This window comes from Podarcis pityusensis, assembly GCF_964106645.2.
Source record: "Podarcis pityusensis genome assembly, chromosome: W".
Lineage (NCBI taxonomy): Eukaryota > Metazoa > Chordata > Lepidosauria > Squamata > Lacertidae > Podarcis > Podarcis pityusensis.
This window is the reverse complement of record NC_138045.1, coordinates 12474373-12492791: the sequence shown is the minus strand read 5'-3', so window position 1 is coordinate 12492791 and position 18419 is coordinate 12474373. Positions and strand designations below refer to the sequence as shown.

The 18419-nt window shown below is 45.5% G+C and overlaps 1 protein-coding gene across 1 annotated transcript in view; it reads right to left on the bottom strand.

The window, feature by feature from the left end:
• Window positions 1-1052: 1052 nt before the first annotated feature.
• The window catches only part of LOC308467630 (E3 ubiquitin-protein ligase LRSAM1-like), a 67781-nt gene continuing 50414 nt past the window's right edge, over window positions 1053-18419 (bottom strand). The window contains exons 10-14 of the mRNA XM_080989366.1: window positions 5661-5741; window positions 3568-3621; window positions 3122-3220; window positions 2855-2940; window positions 1053-1402 (exon numbers count right to left, since the gene is read on the bottom strand). Of these exons, the coding sequence (XP_080845492.1) occupies window positions 1198-1402; window positions 2855-2940; window positions 3122-3220; window positions 3568-3621; window positions 5661-5741 (525 nt within the window). The 3' untranslated portion in view covers window positions 1053-1197. The remainder of the gene's footprint in view (window positions 1403-2854; window positions 2941-3121; window positions 3221-3567; window positions 3622-5660; window positions 5742-18419) is intronic.

Below are 18419 nucleotides of genomic sequence, written 5' to 3'. Positions count from 1 at the left end.
ATAAAGCAATCTAACAATCTCTAACAGCCTTTAATGAGAAGAAAAACATCATAAATCAGTCCCGGCGAGAGAGCGGACATTCTTTCGTCTCTCAGCCAAAAACGAAAGGAAACTCACACACAAAGAAAGATTCCCGTATGTGAACCAAACCACGCCTCAGAATGTGAGACGTCACACAGAACTGTTTAACCCTGTAAGTTCTGATTCTCCTCACAAAAGGCTCAGGGGTCTGTTTCTTGGAAGTTGCAAATACGAGTGTCCACTTTCTCCTGCCAGGAAACCTGCCAAGCAAAACTGGGTGGAGGCTAATTTCTTCTGGAGGAGATGTTGCCTTGGCAGACTATCAAGGTCAATTACTGACCAATGAACCGAGAGGGATGATGAACCAAACACACACATACTCCACTAGTGAAAAACATGTAGTGGGTGGGACGAGACCTCTACCCAACCAGGGCTCTTGCTTGACTTATCCACCCACCCTTTGTGGGGTCCTTAATGCAGTCATCCCAGCTAGAGGGCACCAGGTTGGGGGTGGCAGCTTTAAAATGCTGGCCTGGAAAGAGTTCAAAGTGGTCTAGATTGGGAGCTGGATGCTGGACGGCTGGGAATCACCAACCACTCTCTCCCAGGGTGACAGATGGGACAGCTTCCAGGCACTTTTGCTCCACTGGGTGCTGCTGCAGCTCAGCCAGTAGTGGCCTAAAACCCAGCCACAGAAACACACACACACACACCAGCCCTGATTCGTTAGGTGGGCAGACAGCAGGGAATCTCTTCTCCTGTACTGAAGCTCCTAGAACCCACTCTGCCCATAGGTTGGGACTGGCATGTTTAAATAACCCCTGCCAGGCTGCCAGAGAAGATGTGGTGTTTGCCTGTTCCCCAAAATGTGCGGGTAGCTTTTCAGGAACTGCAAGCACCATTCTGCCCTCAGCCCAGAGATGTGCCTCCATCTTGGCCTTTGAGCAGCCACAGCCAACAGCTGAGAGTTGAGGAGGGGGGGAATTGCAGCCATGCTCTATGAGCAGAGGATGGTGATGGTTACGCAAAGAGCAAGGAGGTAGTGCATATCCCGGACTGGCCTACACAGCACTCCAAAAGAATCATTGATCCCACCCCACCCCTGGCAACCCAGTGCGCAAGGTTGAGGGGGAAGAAGCGGGCACATGATGGGAGTGACGCTATCCCCATGTGGGGCTATCCGCTGTGGAAAAGATGGATGCGCTGGACGATGTCCTTGCGGCACAGCGGGCAGGTGCTCAGGGCCTCGGAGCAGGTCTGGCAGCAGCAGGCATGGCCACAAGTCAGGAATACCACCTGGGCCTGGGGGGAAGAGAAGAAGAAGAGGAAGAGGCAAATGCTAGGACCACGGCTCTTACCAACAGCAGGGCCTCCTCGCCACCTGCCCCTTGCACACATGTTGTCAGAGATCAGGGTTTTATTCCAAAGTATTTTGATCCTGCGCTTCATCCTCACCACCATACCTGCACAAAAAAGCCTGCGAGAGCATCTGACAAACAAAACAGTTTCTTCTCTCAGGTTTGACATCTAAGACATAACACACAAGGAAAAAGGGATGGGAAGGAGGAGGAAAAAAGCAAGTTCAGGCACAAGATAAGAACATCAGCAGAGGATCCCTGTTGGATCAGGCCTTGAGAAACTTCACAGATTAGGATTGATGGGTTTTAGGAAGGCCTTCTATAGCTGTGGCATAGAGATGGAGTAGCATTCCATTGTGTCATGCTAATTCCCTGATGCCTCTGAGGATCACTGACTCTGCCTGGCATGCAGGTTAAGCTTTCAAAGCTCCTGGGTGGTGGTCAACCTACCTCTCGCTCCTTGCAGATCACACACTCACAGTGGTGGTCTTCTGGTGCTGAGGCAGAAGGAGCCATGGCGGTGGGGGGCTCTCTGCTGGTCCCCGGAGCAGCAAGCTCTGCCTCTTCTGCAGGCTTCAGCAACTCTGCAAGCAATTGGAAGGAGCTGGTCACTGAGAACAAGCAATTTTATGCAGAGTGGATGCTTTGCTGATGAGCTGGGCTGAAAGGGAGTGGAAGAATGTCACCCCCCCCCCAAACAAGCTCATGAGAGATGGCAAGGGGAATGGGGCTTGTGCCAAACCTCAATCCCTGCTCCGACTCTGTGCAAGGCAGCTTATGTCCTTAGGAGCGAGGATCCAGCAAGTTACCTGGGATGGTTTCAGCCACGGCGTGGATCTCTCGGGCCTTCTGGATGATGGAGTGCTGCAGGCCTGTCTCTGTGACCCCCATCTGGAAGAGGACATAAGCAAATGGCAGAGCGCAGAAAGGAGCCTTCTGAACAGCATGGTTCTCTCCCAGGTTTACTTTTATCCATTTCACTGTGTGTGGAACTTCTATATCAGTACAAATTACGGTCCAGTCCAGTGAAAGGTGGCGGATGCCCATCAAGACTGGCAGGGCGCCCAAATGGTAGGCGGAGCCAGAGCTCATGCCTGGCAGAGCCAGAGCCAATCGCAGACAGAGTCAACTCATTCTAAAGTTGTCCCCATCCTCCTCCCTGCAAGGGGCAACCCTGAGACTTAAGAGCAGGGTGAAGTTGAGAGGTTGTGCCACCTCCACCCCCTGGACTGGTTGTGAGAAGGTATGCAGGTGGGGGCTGGCTGAGTGAGGGCAGATTGAAGCTGGGGGGGGAGAGCACCCCATGTGCCCAGCCTCCAGTGGTGCGGCCCAGAGGAAAGTTCTGAGGGCTGAACAGAGAGGCCATAAAGGTAGCATCCGGCCCCTGGACCTGAGGTTCCCCACTCCTGCTCTAAACTTCCCCACGTACCATGGTCAAGTCACTTGGGACCATGGCACTTAGCATTTTGAGCTACATCCGGTGATGTGCAAAGATGGGAGTATACTGGTCGGCTGACAGGTCTGCCAGGAGCTCCACGAGCTGCCGTTCCAGTCCTTCCTCCTTCAAAGGAAAAGGAGAGCAGTGTTACCAGGTGGCCTCTTGACTGGGAAACCCAGACCCAGGAAGCCTGGAACCTGCCACAGGTGAAAGAGGAGGCCAGAACCATAAGGGGCTGCCAGACCCAGTGAAGCCTATGGAAGAGACGACCTTCTCCACCCCAGCACTTCTGCTAGCCAGTCACCTGCAGCCGGAGTGAAAGGGGCTTCTGGTCCAAAAGCCGCTGGTACTGAATCAGCCAGTAGTTCTCTTGCTTTGTCTCACTCTTAGTTTCCAGCTCCCTCTGCAAGGAAGAGAAACAGCCAGCCAGGGTGGTATAGTGGTTAGGAGTGTCGGACTAGGATCTGGGAGAGACCAGGGTTCAAATGCATGACTCCCTTGAGCTTCTGGGGGGGGGGGAGGTGGGATATACAATCAAACAAATGATCATCATGTGCAGCTTTTGCTGACTCCAAGAGTGTAGCCTGACACCTGGCCTCCTCCAAAGCACCTCTGAGAGAAGGGCAAAGCCACCAGGTGTGGAAACGGGCAGAAGGCTGAGCCTGTGTGTGTGTGTGTGTGTGAGAGAGAGAGAGAGAGAGAGAGAGAGAGAGAGAATCAGCCTGGCTCACAGGTGAGTTGTCTCCTTACCAAGATGGCCTGCAGCTCTTCTTCCCACTGCCTCTTCTCCTTCAGCAGCTGCTGCAGCAGGTGTTAGTTTCTGTTTCTCACTGAGCAGCTGCTTGCAAGTCACAGGACTGTGTTTACATTCCACAGTCCAGATACTGTTGGATTCTCACAGGAAAGGGAGACGGGATGTGACGTTACTGGTTTCCTGTTTCTTTTGTTCTTTCGTTTTCCTTTGTTCAGTTGCTCTCTGCTTCTCACAGAGAGGAGATGTATATTTCTTTACTCTCTGCATAGCTTAGTAATAAAGCATAGCAATGTAACACCATACCTGCCTCATCCTTCCGTTGTGGACTTTGTTGTTTTAATGCTCTGCTGGGCTCAAAGGAAGATGAGCCATATCAGCTCGGACGACCGGAGCTGAAATTTCTAATAGCAGGTAGGTGAGGGCTTGCTGCTGCTCTGCAATTGCCTCCTGAAATGCAGCACACAGGCATTAGGAAGCATGCACCATAAGGGCTGTGCAGCAGTGGAAGTGGCTGCCCCCAGAGGAAACAGCTGGCTCTTCCTCTTAGTGCAAGCCTTCCAAAGCAGAGGCTGCTCCAGCCACCTTTTGGGGGGTGCTCAAGCCTGCATCCACAATGGGGAACCATAGGATTCCTGGGATCTGAAGGCAGCCCTCCAGGTGTCTTTACCTGGCCTTTGAGACTCTCCCCAAGCCATGCCCTATTTCCCCAGGTTGCATCCCCCCACCCCAGGATGTGCCCATGAACTGGGATATAATGCTTCTTGCTTGCCTTGATGGAGATAGAGGGAGGGAGGTGTCTGCGTGTGAACCTCTGACTTTTCCCGCTACTCGAATGTAGCATACTGAACAAAGAGTCACACCAGTTGCTCCACCCACTTTTGCCTCTGGACCCACCCACCACTGGCATGGGGCCCCTGGAAGGCTGCCCATGAAGCAGTGCTGCTGTAAAATGTTCCCCACCTAGAAGGCTGCGTCCAAACATCGTCCTAGCTCTAGGGTTTGAAGTTCGACCTGGACCATCCTGGATGCACCCTCCCCCCATCTCTATATTCCACTGCCTGCTCCCCAACCTCCAGATGCAACACAGATTCAAAGGAGCTAAGCTGGGTCACACAAGCGCCAGAGGTTCCCTCACCCTCATACAGAACCTTCTGTTTGAGGTTTGTTTAAAGCAGGTGGGGAGGCAATTTGTTGTGGCCCTCCAGATGTTGCTGAACTGCAACTTCACGCAGCCCCAGCAGCCAGCATGGTTTCCAGCCAGGAGGAGATGGGAGCTGCAGTCCACCAACTTCGGGGGAGGGGAGGCAAAGGTTTCTCCCTTGCCTGGTTTACAACAAGGATGGCTAATGCAGAGTCCCCCAAATGGTTTTTGGCTACTCCCAAATTCTCTGCCCTCACTTGGGTGGATGGAAGCTGAAATTCTGCATCACTCCATTTGTTCTGCTAGCCACAGGGCAAAGATTTGCTCAGTTTGCTCAGCTCCTGCCCTGGCTTCAGAGATTTCAGCAGGCTTTGATCCCCCCCCCCTACTTTCGAGCATCTTTCTGAAACCCTGAAAACCAGAACCTTGCTTGGATTTCCCCAACCCACCACTTTCCCCCACCTTGTAAAATAAAAGCAGGGATACTAATTGTGATTAATACACTCTATCCTCCGCTGGCTAAGGAGAGCAAATGGAGAGGATGGTGTGCTCTCTGGGGATGTTGCTTTTGGAGTGGAGATTTGAGAACAACCAAACACACACACACACACACACACACACACCCCAAGCAAAACCAGCAAAAAAGGGGGGGTTCAAATTTAAAAATGTGGAATGCTCAGCAGATCTCAACCCCTTTTTCCTGTCAGCCCACCCACCACTTCCCCCTCTGAACACTACAGCAGGCTATTCCTAAGGATCCCCAGGTCTTCAAAAGCAGTAGCGTTTGCAGCGCATGCTAAATGAAGCCCCAGGAGGCAGAAACCAGGGAATCCCCCATCCCATCCCCCAAATTCCTGCCTCGAGCACCAAGACACCTCAGAAAGCAGAAGGAAGAGCAGGGCAGGAAGAACGTGAACCAAGGGAGAGGTCCAAAAGAGGGTGACGTACATGCAGCACCTCTGTGTCCAACTGCTGCCTCTTTAACTCCAGCTGGGTCAGCTGCAGTAACTCTGTCTCCATTAACTTAATCTAGGCAGAAGATGAAACAAAGAGGGGAGGGGGAGGTTTGTTTGGTTTTTACTTGCATCGGGAAGGACTCCACTCTCTGCTGTTCGCACCTTGGTCCTATAACTGCATCGCTGTGGTTTCTAGCACTCATTTGGCCCAAGGAGAGTTAAGCTGAGCACCTGGAGGTCTCTCCCACAGCACCCCCCTTGCCTGTCACTGGTGTGGGGCCAAGAGGGGTTTCATTCTGGGGAAGGGAGTCCTCATGGTGACCAGCTGGACGCTGTGGTGTGCAAACTGCAAGTGGGAACCTCAAGAACAGCCTTCACCCACCTGAAATTCTCCAGATGCTTTGGACCACAACTCTCATCAACCCTGGCCAAAGATGTGGGGATAAACAAAGCCCGCCGCAAAGAGTCTTTGGAAATGCAGCTTAATCCCCTACCCTGACAAATCATGATGAAATACCCTGCTCTCCTAAAACCAAGGGAAAACCTTATCCTGGGAACTGAGGTGCCCTTTCCTCAAAGGCCAGGTGCAAGCCTTCAGCTAAAGCAGGGCTGGGGAACTTTTGGCCCGCAAGATGCCGCTGAACTACAACTCCCAGCAGCCCCAGCAAGCACAGTCAGTGGCAGAGGAGTGATAGGAGTTGTAGTGCAGCAACATCTGGAGAGCCACAAGGTTTCACACACTTGAAATAGACCTGGACTGGGGGAAGCTGTGACTCTCCAGCTGGTGGCAGAGTACAACTCCCATTGTCCCTTACCACTGGTCATGCTGGCTGATAGGAACTGGAGTCCAGCAACAACTGAAGGGTCACAGGTTGCCCCAGCCTTGAGATAAAACACACACACACACACACACACACACACACACACACTTCACTCTAGAAGTGGAGGTAGCTTAGGAACATAGGAAGCGTCCTTATCCAAGCCAAACCACTGGGTCCATGTAGCTCAGGATTGTCTACACTGACTGGCAGCCATTCTGCAGGGCTGTAGGCAAAGAGTCTTGTCTCAGCCCTACCTGGAAATGCTGTTGGGGATTGAACTTGGGACCTTCTGCATGCAAAGCAGGTGCTCTGCCACTCTGCTATGGCTCTTCCCACTAGTTAGCTGGCCAGCCTAGGATCACTCGAGAGCAACTGAGCATCCAGGAGGTTTCTGAGAGAAACTGGATGCTTGTTATGTTAAGTTGTGGGTGAACATATCAGACGACACAGCGATTCTTCCAAAGCAGCTCTTTATTTGTAAGCTGGAACAGAACAGAACTGAGGAGCTCAGTCAGCCTGCTTATATAGAGCCCCAGAACAATGTAACTGTTGCAACTTTCTAAAACTATCCAATCACTGAACGTCACTTTCGATCCTTCATTTGCATACAAACTATCCAATCACTGAATGTCACTTTCGATCCTTCGTTTGCATAACTATCTACAGTATCCCCCTGCTGGCCCAGGGTGAGAACTTCAGTACATAACTGTTACGATATAGAAGCAATGCAGCCGCGAGCTGCTAGCTTGAAAACAGCACATGATGGAATGTTAGGACTGTTCCGTGGGAAACAGAGGGACAGTCAACTCACAGGGCAATGCACAGGAATTAGCTCAGAGTGTAATATGAGCTCTTCCTTTTGCTCTTGTACAGGAAGTGTTTCACTCTCGACTGCTGGAGCTTGAAGAGAGCAGTCATGTTTTTTGTAACGCTGGAAAGACAGAAATAAAGAAATATAAATACGTTTCTGTCTATCTCTTTCCCCTGCCCGGGGGGGCAGGAAAGAGGGGGTGTGTTCTTCTCACGCTGGGAAGGATCGCCTATCGCGACCTAGCCTGTATCCTGCTGGGGAATGCAGACAGGGAGGTCATCAGGAGATCAAGCCGGGTGCCTGGAGAGTTGCCAGTTTCTCCTAATAAAGGCTTGATTCCCGACATCTGGTAGCACGGAGCCGATGGCATCGATCCATGAAATCAGCAATAGAGGTTGATGGATCGTAATTCATCCTCTGCAAGGAGATAAAGGAAGATATGGTAGCGTGTGGATGGAAGCTACAAAAGATGGCCGAGCTCCGAAGCAGACGTTTTTGCTGATAAGCCAGGAGCAACGGAACCCCTAAGGTATGCTGAATTATGGACTAAAAAAGTGAACGCAGATTGATTCTTCTCTGGTTCACAAAAGCTGCTTTTTGGATAAAAAACCAGCACTGAGAGAGAGCCACATTCTTCACATTCCTGGGACTGATAAGGTTTGCTGCTCAAGCCTGGAATGTCCAGTTGCTAAGCAACGAAACGTCAGTAAAGTGGAAAGTTACTAGCCAACACGGAAGTGAGGCTGGCACAGTGAGAGGCTGGAAAAACACTGGGAAAACAGTGTTTGTTTTGTCTGCTATCTCACTGCTCTTGGAGGGACTTTCAAAACAGCCTGCGTTTAGCTGCCAAGTGCAACGCAATGAACAGCCAATAGACTCTTGGAATTTTACAGGCTTGAGAGTGAGAGCTGAGGCTTGGATTCAAAATGGATGCCAAGAAGGGGGAAGGCTTATCTTACCCACCTCCACTGACTAATGACAATTATTCCTCATGGTCTGTAAAGATGAAAGCCCTGCTTCAGAATCAGAGGATTTTTGGGGTTATTGATAACCCCATCCCTGCTGCTCCAACGCCAGGTTGGAATTCACAGAAGGTGAGAGCCAGGACGGCCATAATTCTGTGTATCTCAGATGATCAACTCGTGCATATTCAGGATTTGGAATACACGCGTGAGATTTGGCAAACGCTGTGTAGAATACATCAAAGAGATGCTGGTTCTTCAGCGTTGCTGCATTTTGAAAAGCTGACCAATCTAAGGCTAGCGCCTGATGGAGATGTACAAGCGCATCTGACAGAGATGAAATTCTTACGCCAGCAGATGGCGCAACGCAATTTCCCTCTCCAGGAAGAGATATTCTGCTTCATGATTATTAACAGCCTTAATTGGACTTATAAAACAGTTGCAAGTCAGCTTGGTTCTCTACCTGCCCGAGATCTTACGGCGGAGAGAATTTGTTCGGTGGTTCTGAATGAGACAGACTTGCTGCAATAGATGTCAAAGACAGGGGGAGAGAAGCTCGAAGTTCTGACACCCCCACTGCTACTGCTAGTGAAGAACAGGCTGTTGCTTTGAACGTTGTCCATTGTAACAATTGTGGACAGACTGGGCATCTTCAGCGGAATTGTAAGAAGCCACGTCAACAGAAAGGAGCTAAGGGGAGCTATGCAAAGCCTGAGGCGTCAGGCAAAAGTCGTACCAAGTCCCAGGTGAAACATGCAAAAGCATTGCTGTCAACAAAAGCCGAATTTTCAACGGAGAACACTTTTGTTCTTGACACGGGTTGCACGCAACACATGACATCGCGCCGAGGACTGTTTTCAACGTTTAAGAAGCAAAGCTTCACTGTGAAACAGGCCAATGGCCAGGAGCTGAAAGTGACCGGGTTTGGAACTGTGTATCTTGAGAGTCTGAACTTAACTATTAGCAATGTGTATTTGGTTCCTGATTTAAAGTTCAATCTGCTGAGTGTTCCGCAGATCACAAAGAAAGGACTGATTTTGTCCTATGATAGAGAAAGCTGCAAAATCTTCAAAGATGGAGAGCTGTATCTTTCTGCCAGAGAGAAAGATGGACTGTATTTGTTGACTTTTGATCAAAATGATTGCGTAAGTTGTAATGCATCTGAGTCTAACATGATTGCTCTTGCAGGTATGAAGAAAAACGTCCAGAAGACGACGCAAGTAACCAAAGCTTTTCAGAGAGTGTATGCTGATGTGATTGGTCCTCTAGCACCATCTAGAGGAAATGCAAGATATTATCTCTTTTTATTTTATTTTTAAAAATAATATTTATTATTTTATAGATTACAAAAAGAGAAAAAAAACAAGAAAGAAAAAACAGGGGGAAAAAACAAAAGAGAAAAGCATAAAGAAAAAAAAACAATACAATACAATATATAGACAATACAAAACACAACCTAAACTCAAAACTAAACACATTAAACTAAACTAAACAAACCGCCTCCCTAACCTTAACCCTAAATGAAACAAAACAAAAACCATTTAAAAACATACATCCTCTCTTTTCCATACTCTATCTTTCATTCCCTTGTTTCCTCTACCTCCTCTCACCTCCCTTTTTGTATTCCACTTTTATTAATTGTTTCAGCAAATCCTTTCCATCTTTCTCCATTTTCTGTGATATTGTAAGTAACGTATTTTTTAACCTTATTTTCCATTAAAACTAAAATACTTATATATGCTTAACTCCTTATAACATTTCTGTTAAGCCCATAAAAAATCATTCCACCATTTTTCTATCACTCATTAGTTTTACCATAAATCTATATATAAACTTTAAATTTTCCAATCTTCTTCCACCATCTCCTCTCCCAGGTTTCGAATTCTGCCAGTCCTTTCCGTCAACTCCATAAAGTCCATCAACCTGGTGATCTTATGTCCGAGGCTCTTAACTCTTTTCCAAGTCCCTTCTGCAGGTCTTCTTCATTTTCTTTAATGCTAAAGAGCAAATCTCGGGGAAACTCCAACCTGTCAATCCTTTTCTTCCTTCTGAACAGATCAGCTAAATTTCCATAGTTAAAGCTACAGTCCATAAAGTATTTCAGGGCATATTTCAAGATTCCTCCAGGTCCAAAGGCCCCCAAAACTTCAATCTCCTCCAGGCCCGAGTCCATGTCCCAAAAATCAGTTAATCCCTGCATAGAGGGCTCTTTCCAACTTTCCTTCTTTAATTCAAGCTGGGATCCATTCCTCAGAGTCTGACTTTTCCTAGATTCAATCATAGAAGGCCTCAACTTATAGTCCTCAATTTGCTTCTGTAAAGCCACAGATCTCACTTGTATTATTTTATGTTCAACAACAGCAGCATTCTCCTTCTCCTCCTTCTCCTCCACCATTTGTCCTGCCAAAATGGGTTCCTGTACCAAGTCCTGAATTATTTCTGTGTTGGTGTTCGCTTTTTGACTCAAATTGGTCACTTTCTGTTCCAAATTATCAACTTTAAAAGTCATGTCATCCATCTTCTTGTGAAGCTGTCCCAGCGAACAGCTTATCTTACATAAAACAGTCACAATGGCCTCTCCTGTCAACATTTTTAAATAGTCCAAGGTCACTCTCTGGTTCTCAGAATCCTTATCTGCAGCTGGAAATCCCCCAGTTACACTCCTGTAACAGTTTCAAAAGTTCCCTCTAGAGGGAAACAGTCTCCACTTGTATCAGTTCTTTCAGGCACCACTCAAGCATTAAAGATAAATTTTCAGTTACTTTTCCTCTTTTTTAAACGCAGAAGAGGACAATGGAAACAGTATCTTACTCTTATTTAGCTAGCTGTCAAATCCGTTCTGTCAAATGCACTCTCTCCAAACGTCATCTGGCAGCCCGTTCCCAGGTTCAGAACAGTGGTAATTTGATTTTTCACTCTCTCCTGCAGGCTCACTAGACCCAAAATTTCCCCCTCTTCTCCTGCTTCCAAGGGGGGTTTTGTGTTTTAAACCGGTGGAAATTTAATCCTTTGCCAAAAGCTTTCAAAGGCTTTAACTTGTAACGTCTTTGCTTCAGTCTATTTACAAAAACGGGAGGCAGACTTCCTGTTTATAACCTTCCCGTTTCAGTGCCAAATTAAAGTATTTAAGAATCAAATTTTCCGTTTTACTCACGAGTAGTTGTTTGAAATCCAATTGTCCACAGGAAAAAGTCAGCGCTCTCCGGCAACAGCAATGCGGCTTCACTCTGTGAAAGAAGCAGTAGATTCAAAGCACCGCGCCACTCACCCCACGTCGCTCCGGATCCCCAAAACAGGGTTTCCCCGCGAGTAGGGGAGGCGCAAAAGGTGCCAGCCGAATTGCAAAATATTATCTTGTGTGTGTGGATTATTTCTCTCATTATGTGTGGATATACATACTGCACAAACCACAAGAAGCCTTAGAAAGGTTTAAAGAGTTTTGTGACAGTTAAAAATGTTCATGATGCTAACATTGATTGTCTTTTCACAGATGAAAAGCCAGATTTTCTTTTGCAGGATTTTCAGGATTTCCTGGATAAGAAAGGGATAAGGCACAAGACTGCTGTTTCTGCAGGAGCATGGAACAAAAGTGTCTGTGTGCAAGTGAACAAAGAATTGCAAAATGGCATGAAGGCACAATTGCTGAGTTCACATTTGCCACATGAGTATTGGGCGGAATCGTTATTGTGTTATTGTTACTCTTGGTTGAGAAAGGTTTCAAAAGGGACTTCCGGGGTGGCGCCATCGGTAATTCCCTCTGACTTGGAGGGAACCGGCTCTGCGGAAATCGGGTCTGCACCGCTACGGCGAAGCGGGGACCCTTCAAAAATCACAGGCGGGTGAAGCCTGTGACCGTGGGACTCGGCGGGCACCCTTTGCGCCCCCCCCCCCCAATTGGCAAAGGAGCCCAGCTCTGGGCTCCGGAGCGGAGCGGGGAAGTGGCGCGGTGCTGTGAGTCAATTGCTTCTTCCGTGGAGCGAAGGCGCGTAGCTGTTACCGGAGAGCGCTGCCTTTTTCCTGGGACAATTTGGCTGCAAAACAACGATCCGTGAGTAGGCTAATTTCGGAATTAAAGGAACTTTACAAATTTTATGAATAATTTGGCACCAAAACGGAGAGGCATAAACAGGAAGTCTGCCTTCTGTTCTTGTAAACGGAGTAAAGCAATGAACTTGTAAGCGGAAACCCTAAAAGACGTCGGAAAAGGTCTATAATCCGAACATCAAACAAGCGATTTTCCACCCTTGATTGCAGGAGAGGAGGGGGGAAAGGTCTGGACTGTATTTTCCTGCAAAAAAGAGGAAAAGAAGCTAAAATCCACCCCTCAAAACCCTGGAACGGGTTGCCGGTGAACAGTAAGAAAGCCGTATTGTGAAACGCGCTGTTGCTGAAAGTACTTTTTGACAGTTAACTCTGCATCAGAGATACAAGTAAGATACAATATTCCTGCCTGGCTTCTCCTGGTTTTAAAGTAACAGCAAATAACTGAGATTGAAACTGTTGTCCTTTTTGTGAATTGGGGGGCTAAAGGAAAAAAAAAGTTAAGTACTTTAAGATACTTTTGACTGTTACTGTGTCCCCCTAGAGGAAGTTTGAAAATGCTACAATAGCAGTGGGGCCAGGAATTTTCCACTTCAAAACAAATTCTGATCGTGAGACTGACCTTGGGTTTTATCTTGAGGGTTATGGCAGATGGGAAGGAGAAGATAGATTTGTTACAGGAAAGAGCAACAAGGTCTGGCAGACTATTTCGCACAGAAGGTGGGCTGCAACGAAGAGCATCGACATCTGGGCCTTCTGGTTTACCAATAGTAACCTCATCGGCACAACCTAAACCCAAAGGAATGGCAGCTGAAGATGCTGTGGCTCAGGCACTAGGCAAAATCAACGAATCTTTGGAAAGAATAAGCAAACAAGTAGCCGAGGCATCGGGTAAAATAGACCAAAACACTACAAGTATTAATAATTTGGGACAGAAGGTAAATACCAATACAGAAACTATTCAGAAATTACTGCAGGAATCTACCTTAACACGAAAGACAGCCCAAGAGGCAAAGGAAATAGCAACTGCTACAGCCACTGTTGTAGAAGAGAAGATACCACCGATACATAAACAACTTGAAGACCACAGATCAATATTGTCTATGATCGAGTTGAAGGAAAAACAAACGAATTTAAGGATCAGGGCTGTACCCGAAGATGAGAAAGACAATTTGATTGACTTTCTTACACAGGAATTTGCAGACTTTTGGAACCCAGATTTGGAGAAGGATAGCTTCAAGATAGTGAGTGCCTTTAGGCTTGGAAGAGGAGGGAGGAAGAACAGGGTGAGAGACTGTTTGATCACCCTCCGAACAAAAGAGGAGAGAGACAAAATCTTGAGTCTGCACTTCCAGAAGACTTTGGAAATACACCAGTCAAAAGTGGAGATATTTAAGGACATTCCGAAACATCTTTTGGACCTTAGGTCCAAATACAGAGATTTGGTTGCCCTGTTGAGAAGTAACGGAATCATCTTTAGGTGGGAATTCCCTCAAGGCCTATCCTTTAGTTACAAAGGAAAGAAGATAAAAATAAGGACAAGACTTCCGGGGTGGCGCCACCGGCAATGGCGGACTCCCTCTGAACTGGAGGGACTGGCTCCGCGGTAAGCAGGGTCTACTCCGCTACGGCGAAGCGGGGACCCCCTCAAAATCACAGGCGGATGAAGCCTGTGACAGTGGGACTCGGCGGGCACCTTTAGCGCCCCCCCAATCCGCTAAGGAACCCACCAACGGGCTCCAAAGTGAGGAGGGGGAAGTGGCGCGGTGCTGTGAGTCAATCGCTATTTCCGTGGAGCGAAGCCGCATAGCTGCTGCCGGAGAGCGCTGCCTTCTTTCCTGGGACAATTTGGACTCTAAAATAAGCACCCGTGAGTACTTAGAATTTGAACAAATGGGATATCAAAATAAAGATTTGTGAGGACAGAATTGGACTATAAAAAAAATCTATTCAATTTGGTACGGAGCGGGAAGGGCTAAACAGGAAGTCACCCTCTCGTTCTTTTGTAAATAGAACAAAGCAAAGGCAATTTACACTAGAGCTCAGAAAATCGTTTTTAAAAGAGTGGATTTCAACATTTTAAATTGGGAATCTTTTTTCCCCCCGGACTATTTGAATAACTGCAAAAGGAAGTTATTTTCCTCCGTCCTGATCCTGGAGCGGGGTGTCAGGACTGACGTGAGTTTACCAAGATAACTGTTTTCTGACAGACAGCTAAAAGAAGAGAAACTTTGTGATTCCACTGTTCCCTTTCGCATTTTAAAGGAATATATATGGACAAAGTATCTTAAGTATTTGGGGGGGGGGAGGAAACTTTCTAGCAAAAATAAACATAAGTCTTCCCCCTAGGGGGAGCTTGTGAAGCTGTAACTAACTCCAGGGAACTTGACAGTTGTTACAAAATAACCGTGGGAAAGTATTTGACAGTGCAGGACAATGTTTTCAGAAGTCTTGGTCTGCGCTTTGTACAAAACAAATGCTCTACTGGAAGAATTACATGATAAGGTGAACTGGATGGCCATTTTGACTAGAAATCTTAAACAGGCAGTGGAATGTTTTGACCAGACTGTGGGAAAACATGTGGAGCTTACTCAGGATTTAAACCAGGAGTGTGTTTCGACAGAAAAGGAGGAGTATGTTTTGACAGAACAGACCCAACAGGAGTATGATCCTCCGGACTGGACAAATGAATTTGGAAAAAGCCAGATCTGGAAAGGGAAAGTTCGGTGTGGCTTGGAAATGGGGGGCTGGATTGACCCCCCTATGTTGGGATGTCTGGACTCTTTAAACATGGTAATGGGCTGCGACATGTTTGGGACTGTGGGGGCTCTCAATTTTTAAGGGCCCTTGAAACATGCTTTTAAATACTACATGGAATGCAGCGATGAATACGGAAAAGGGTCTGATCTGACGAGAAGGGTTAAAAATATTATTAAGTTGGAGTTACCACGAGCAAGAGACACTGTTAAGCTGGAGTTACCACGAGGAGATAAGGGAAATTACAGTTATAAATATGAAGAAGAGCCGTGGAAGGGCCATGGAAGTGACCTGAGGGCCTCGGACATAAGGTTACCGGGTTAGACTGATGGGAATAAGGACTGACAAACCCCGGAACCAGGAGGAAGGGACGTTGGATAAAGATTGGACTTGTCTATATCTTGCTTTTTCTCTTTCTTTATTATTAGAATGTTTTATAAAGTTGGTGAATGATAGAAAAATGTTGGAAGAAATTACCTGGCTTTAGTAAAGATGCATAAAGAATTATGAAAGAATATTATGATTATAAAAAGCTGGTAAGGTTAAGACTTAAGTTTTAAACTTTAAGGTTTATTTTATTATAGAAAGATAGGATTAAATTAGTCGAGGGTAATGTAATGATATAATTTTATGAAACATGGAAAGGAAAGGATTTGCTGAGATAATTAATAACTAGAATACAAAGGAAGGGAGGAGGAGGAGGTCTACGAAAGAAGGCAATGAAAAGAAGGGTCTGAAAATAATGAACTTGTTTTGTTTTTGTTTTTTATTCTTTTTTCTGTACTTTCTATTTCTTGTATTTTTACTTTTTGTATTTTTTTTTGTTTTTGTGTAATTTTTGTATCTTTTGAAATTTTAATAAATATCATTTTAAAAAAAAGAAGAAGAAGATAAAAATAAGATCAGAGGATGACAAAGACAGATTTTGGAGAGACCACGGAGAAGACCTGCAGAAGGAAGCTGCAGAAGACTTAAGAGCACTAGTAAGTGAAACTCTAGACATACCAGGTTTACCTCCTGAACTAAAAGACCACCTGAAGAAGGGGATACCACCAACAGATCAGGAACAGGCACTGGGTGCAGTTGGAGGAGAAGCAAAGTAACTACATCATGGCTCTGCAACTATTAAGCTGGAATTGTAATGGTTTGAACTCCCCTCAGAAAAGGAGATCTGTGTTTCATTTATTAAAAAAGGAACGATTGGACTTGATTTGTCTACAAGAAACACATGTAACAAGGCTACACAGGAAACTACTGATTAATAAAAGACTGGGTCAGGAGTTTATTTCATCGGACAAGGTTAAAAAAAGAGGGGTAGTGATTTATGCAAAGGAAAGACTATTACCGAAATTTATCTTCAAAGATGGCCAAGGAAGATTTGTGGCAATTGAAATTCAAACACAAGGAGAAAATTTTTTGATAGTGGGAGTATATGCACCAAATGAGGGGAAATCTGAATTTTTAAAAAAGTTGCATGAGACATTGATGGACTATCTGGATTATAATGTGATCTTGATGGGAGACATGAATGGAGAGGTATCTACACACATGGACAAGGCACAAAGACAGGTAGTCACTAAGGACGGCAGACTACCGAAAACTTTTTTTGAGATGACAGACAACTTGGACTTAGTTGATATCTGGAGAACAAAGAATCCCCTAGCTAGAGAGGGAACCTTCTTCTCTGAAGCCAAACTGACATGGACAAGAATTGACCAAATATGGGTAACTAGAGGAATGGCACCAAAGATAAGAAAAGCGGAAATCGGCCCAAAAACCTGCTCCGACCATAATGCTGTAAAGATGGAGATGAAACTAATACCAACTGGTTCCTTCAGATGGAGGATGAATGACACCTTATTTAGAGATGAAGAAGTGTTTAAGAAGGCCCAAAAAACCTTGAGAGATTATTTCAAGATAAACATGAACACCAATGTGGATAAAAGAGTAATCTGGGACGCAAGTAAAGCTGTTATGAGAGGGTTCTTAATACAACAGAATGCATTGAAGACGAGAACCCAAAATGAGAAGAAGGATAAAATTTTGGAGAAAATAAAGGAAAGTGAAAAGAAATTGAGAGCAAAACCAAAGTCGCAAGAGATTTTGAGAGAAATAAAGTTACATCAAGTACAATACATGAAAATGATGAATCAGAAGATAGAATGGAAAATCAAACAAATGAGACAAAAGACATTCGAGTCGGCTAATAAATGTGGGAAATTGTTGGCTTGGCAAATGAAAAAAAGACAAAAATTAAATACAGTTACTAATCTAGAAGTGGAAGGAAGGAATATACAGAACCCAGCTGAAATCAGAAATTGTTTCCAGAGATACTATAAACAACTATATACACAAGGGCCACAGAAAGAAATTGACTTAGATCGATTTTTGAAAACAAATGGATTACAAAAAATCTCCCAAGAAAATAAACTAATGTTGAACTATAAAATAACTGAACAGGAGATAGAAGATGCCATTCAGAATATGCAACTAGGTAAATCTCCAGGACCGGACGGACTGACTTCCAGATACTACAGATCTTTAAAAGAATGGCTAGTACAACCTTTGAAAGAAGTCTGTAATGAAATAATGGATGGGAAAAGGGCACCAGAGTCGTGGAAAGAAGCGTATATTACACTTGTACCAAAAACAGAGACTGAAAAGACGCAGCTTAAGAACTACCGCCCCATATCATTGCTTAATGTGGATTACAAAATTTTTGCAGATATTTTGGCTAAAAGATTAAAAAGAGTGCTACTGGAAGAGATACATAAAGACCAAACAGGCTTTCTCCCGGGTAGACATCTATCGGATAATGTGAGAAACATAATCAACATTTTAGAAAAATTACAAGTGAATATAAATACTAAAGCAGTTTTAATATTTGTGGATGCGGAGAAAGCCTTTGACAACATTTCTTGGAGTTTTATGAAGAAGAACTTGCAGGGTATGGGGGTAGGCCAAGGTTTTGAAAACGGTATAGGTGCAATATATTCTGAACAAAAGGCTAAATTAATTGTAAATAATGTGGTGACGGAAGAATTTAAGATAGAAAAAGGGACACGACAAGGTTGCCCAATCTCCCCATTACTTTTTATATCGGTACTGGAGGTTTTGCTGAATATGATAAGAAGGGACCAGTTGGTTAAAGGTATACAAGTCGGAGCCAAACAGTACAAATTGAGAGCATTTGCAGATGACTTAGTATTGACGTTACAGGAGCCAGAATCTAGTACCAAAAGGGTTTTAGAACTGATTCAAGAATTTGGTCAGGTTGCAGGGTTTAAACTGAATAAGTCAAAAACCAAGGTTTTAGAGAAAAACTTAACACCAATTGAGAGAGAGAGGTTTCAGAATGA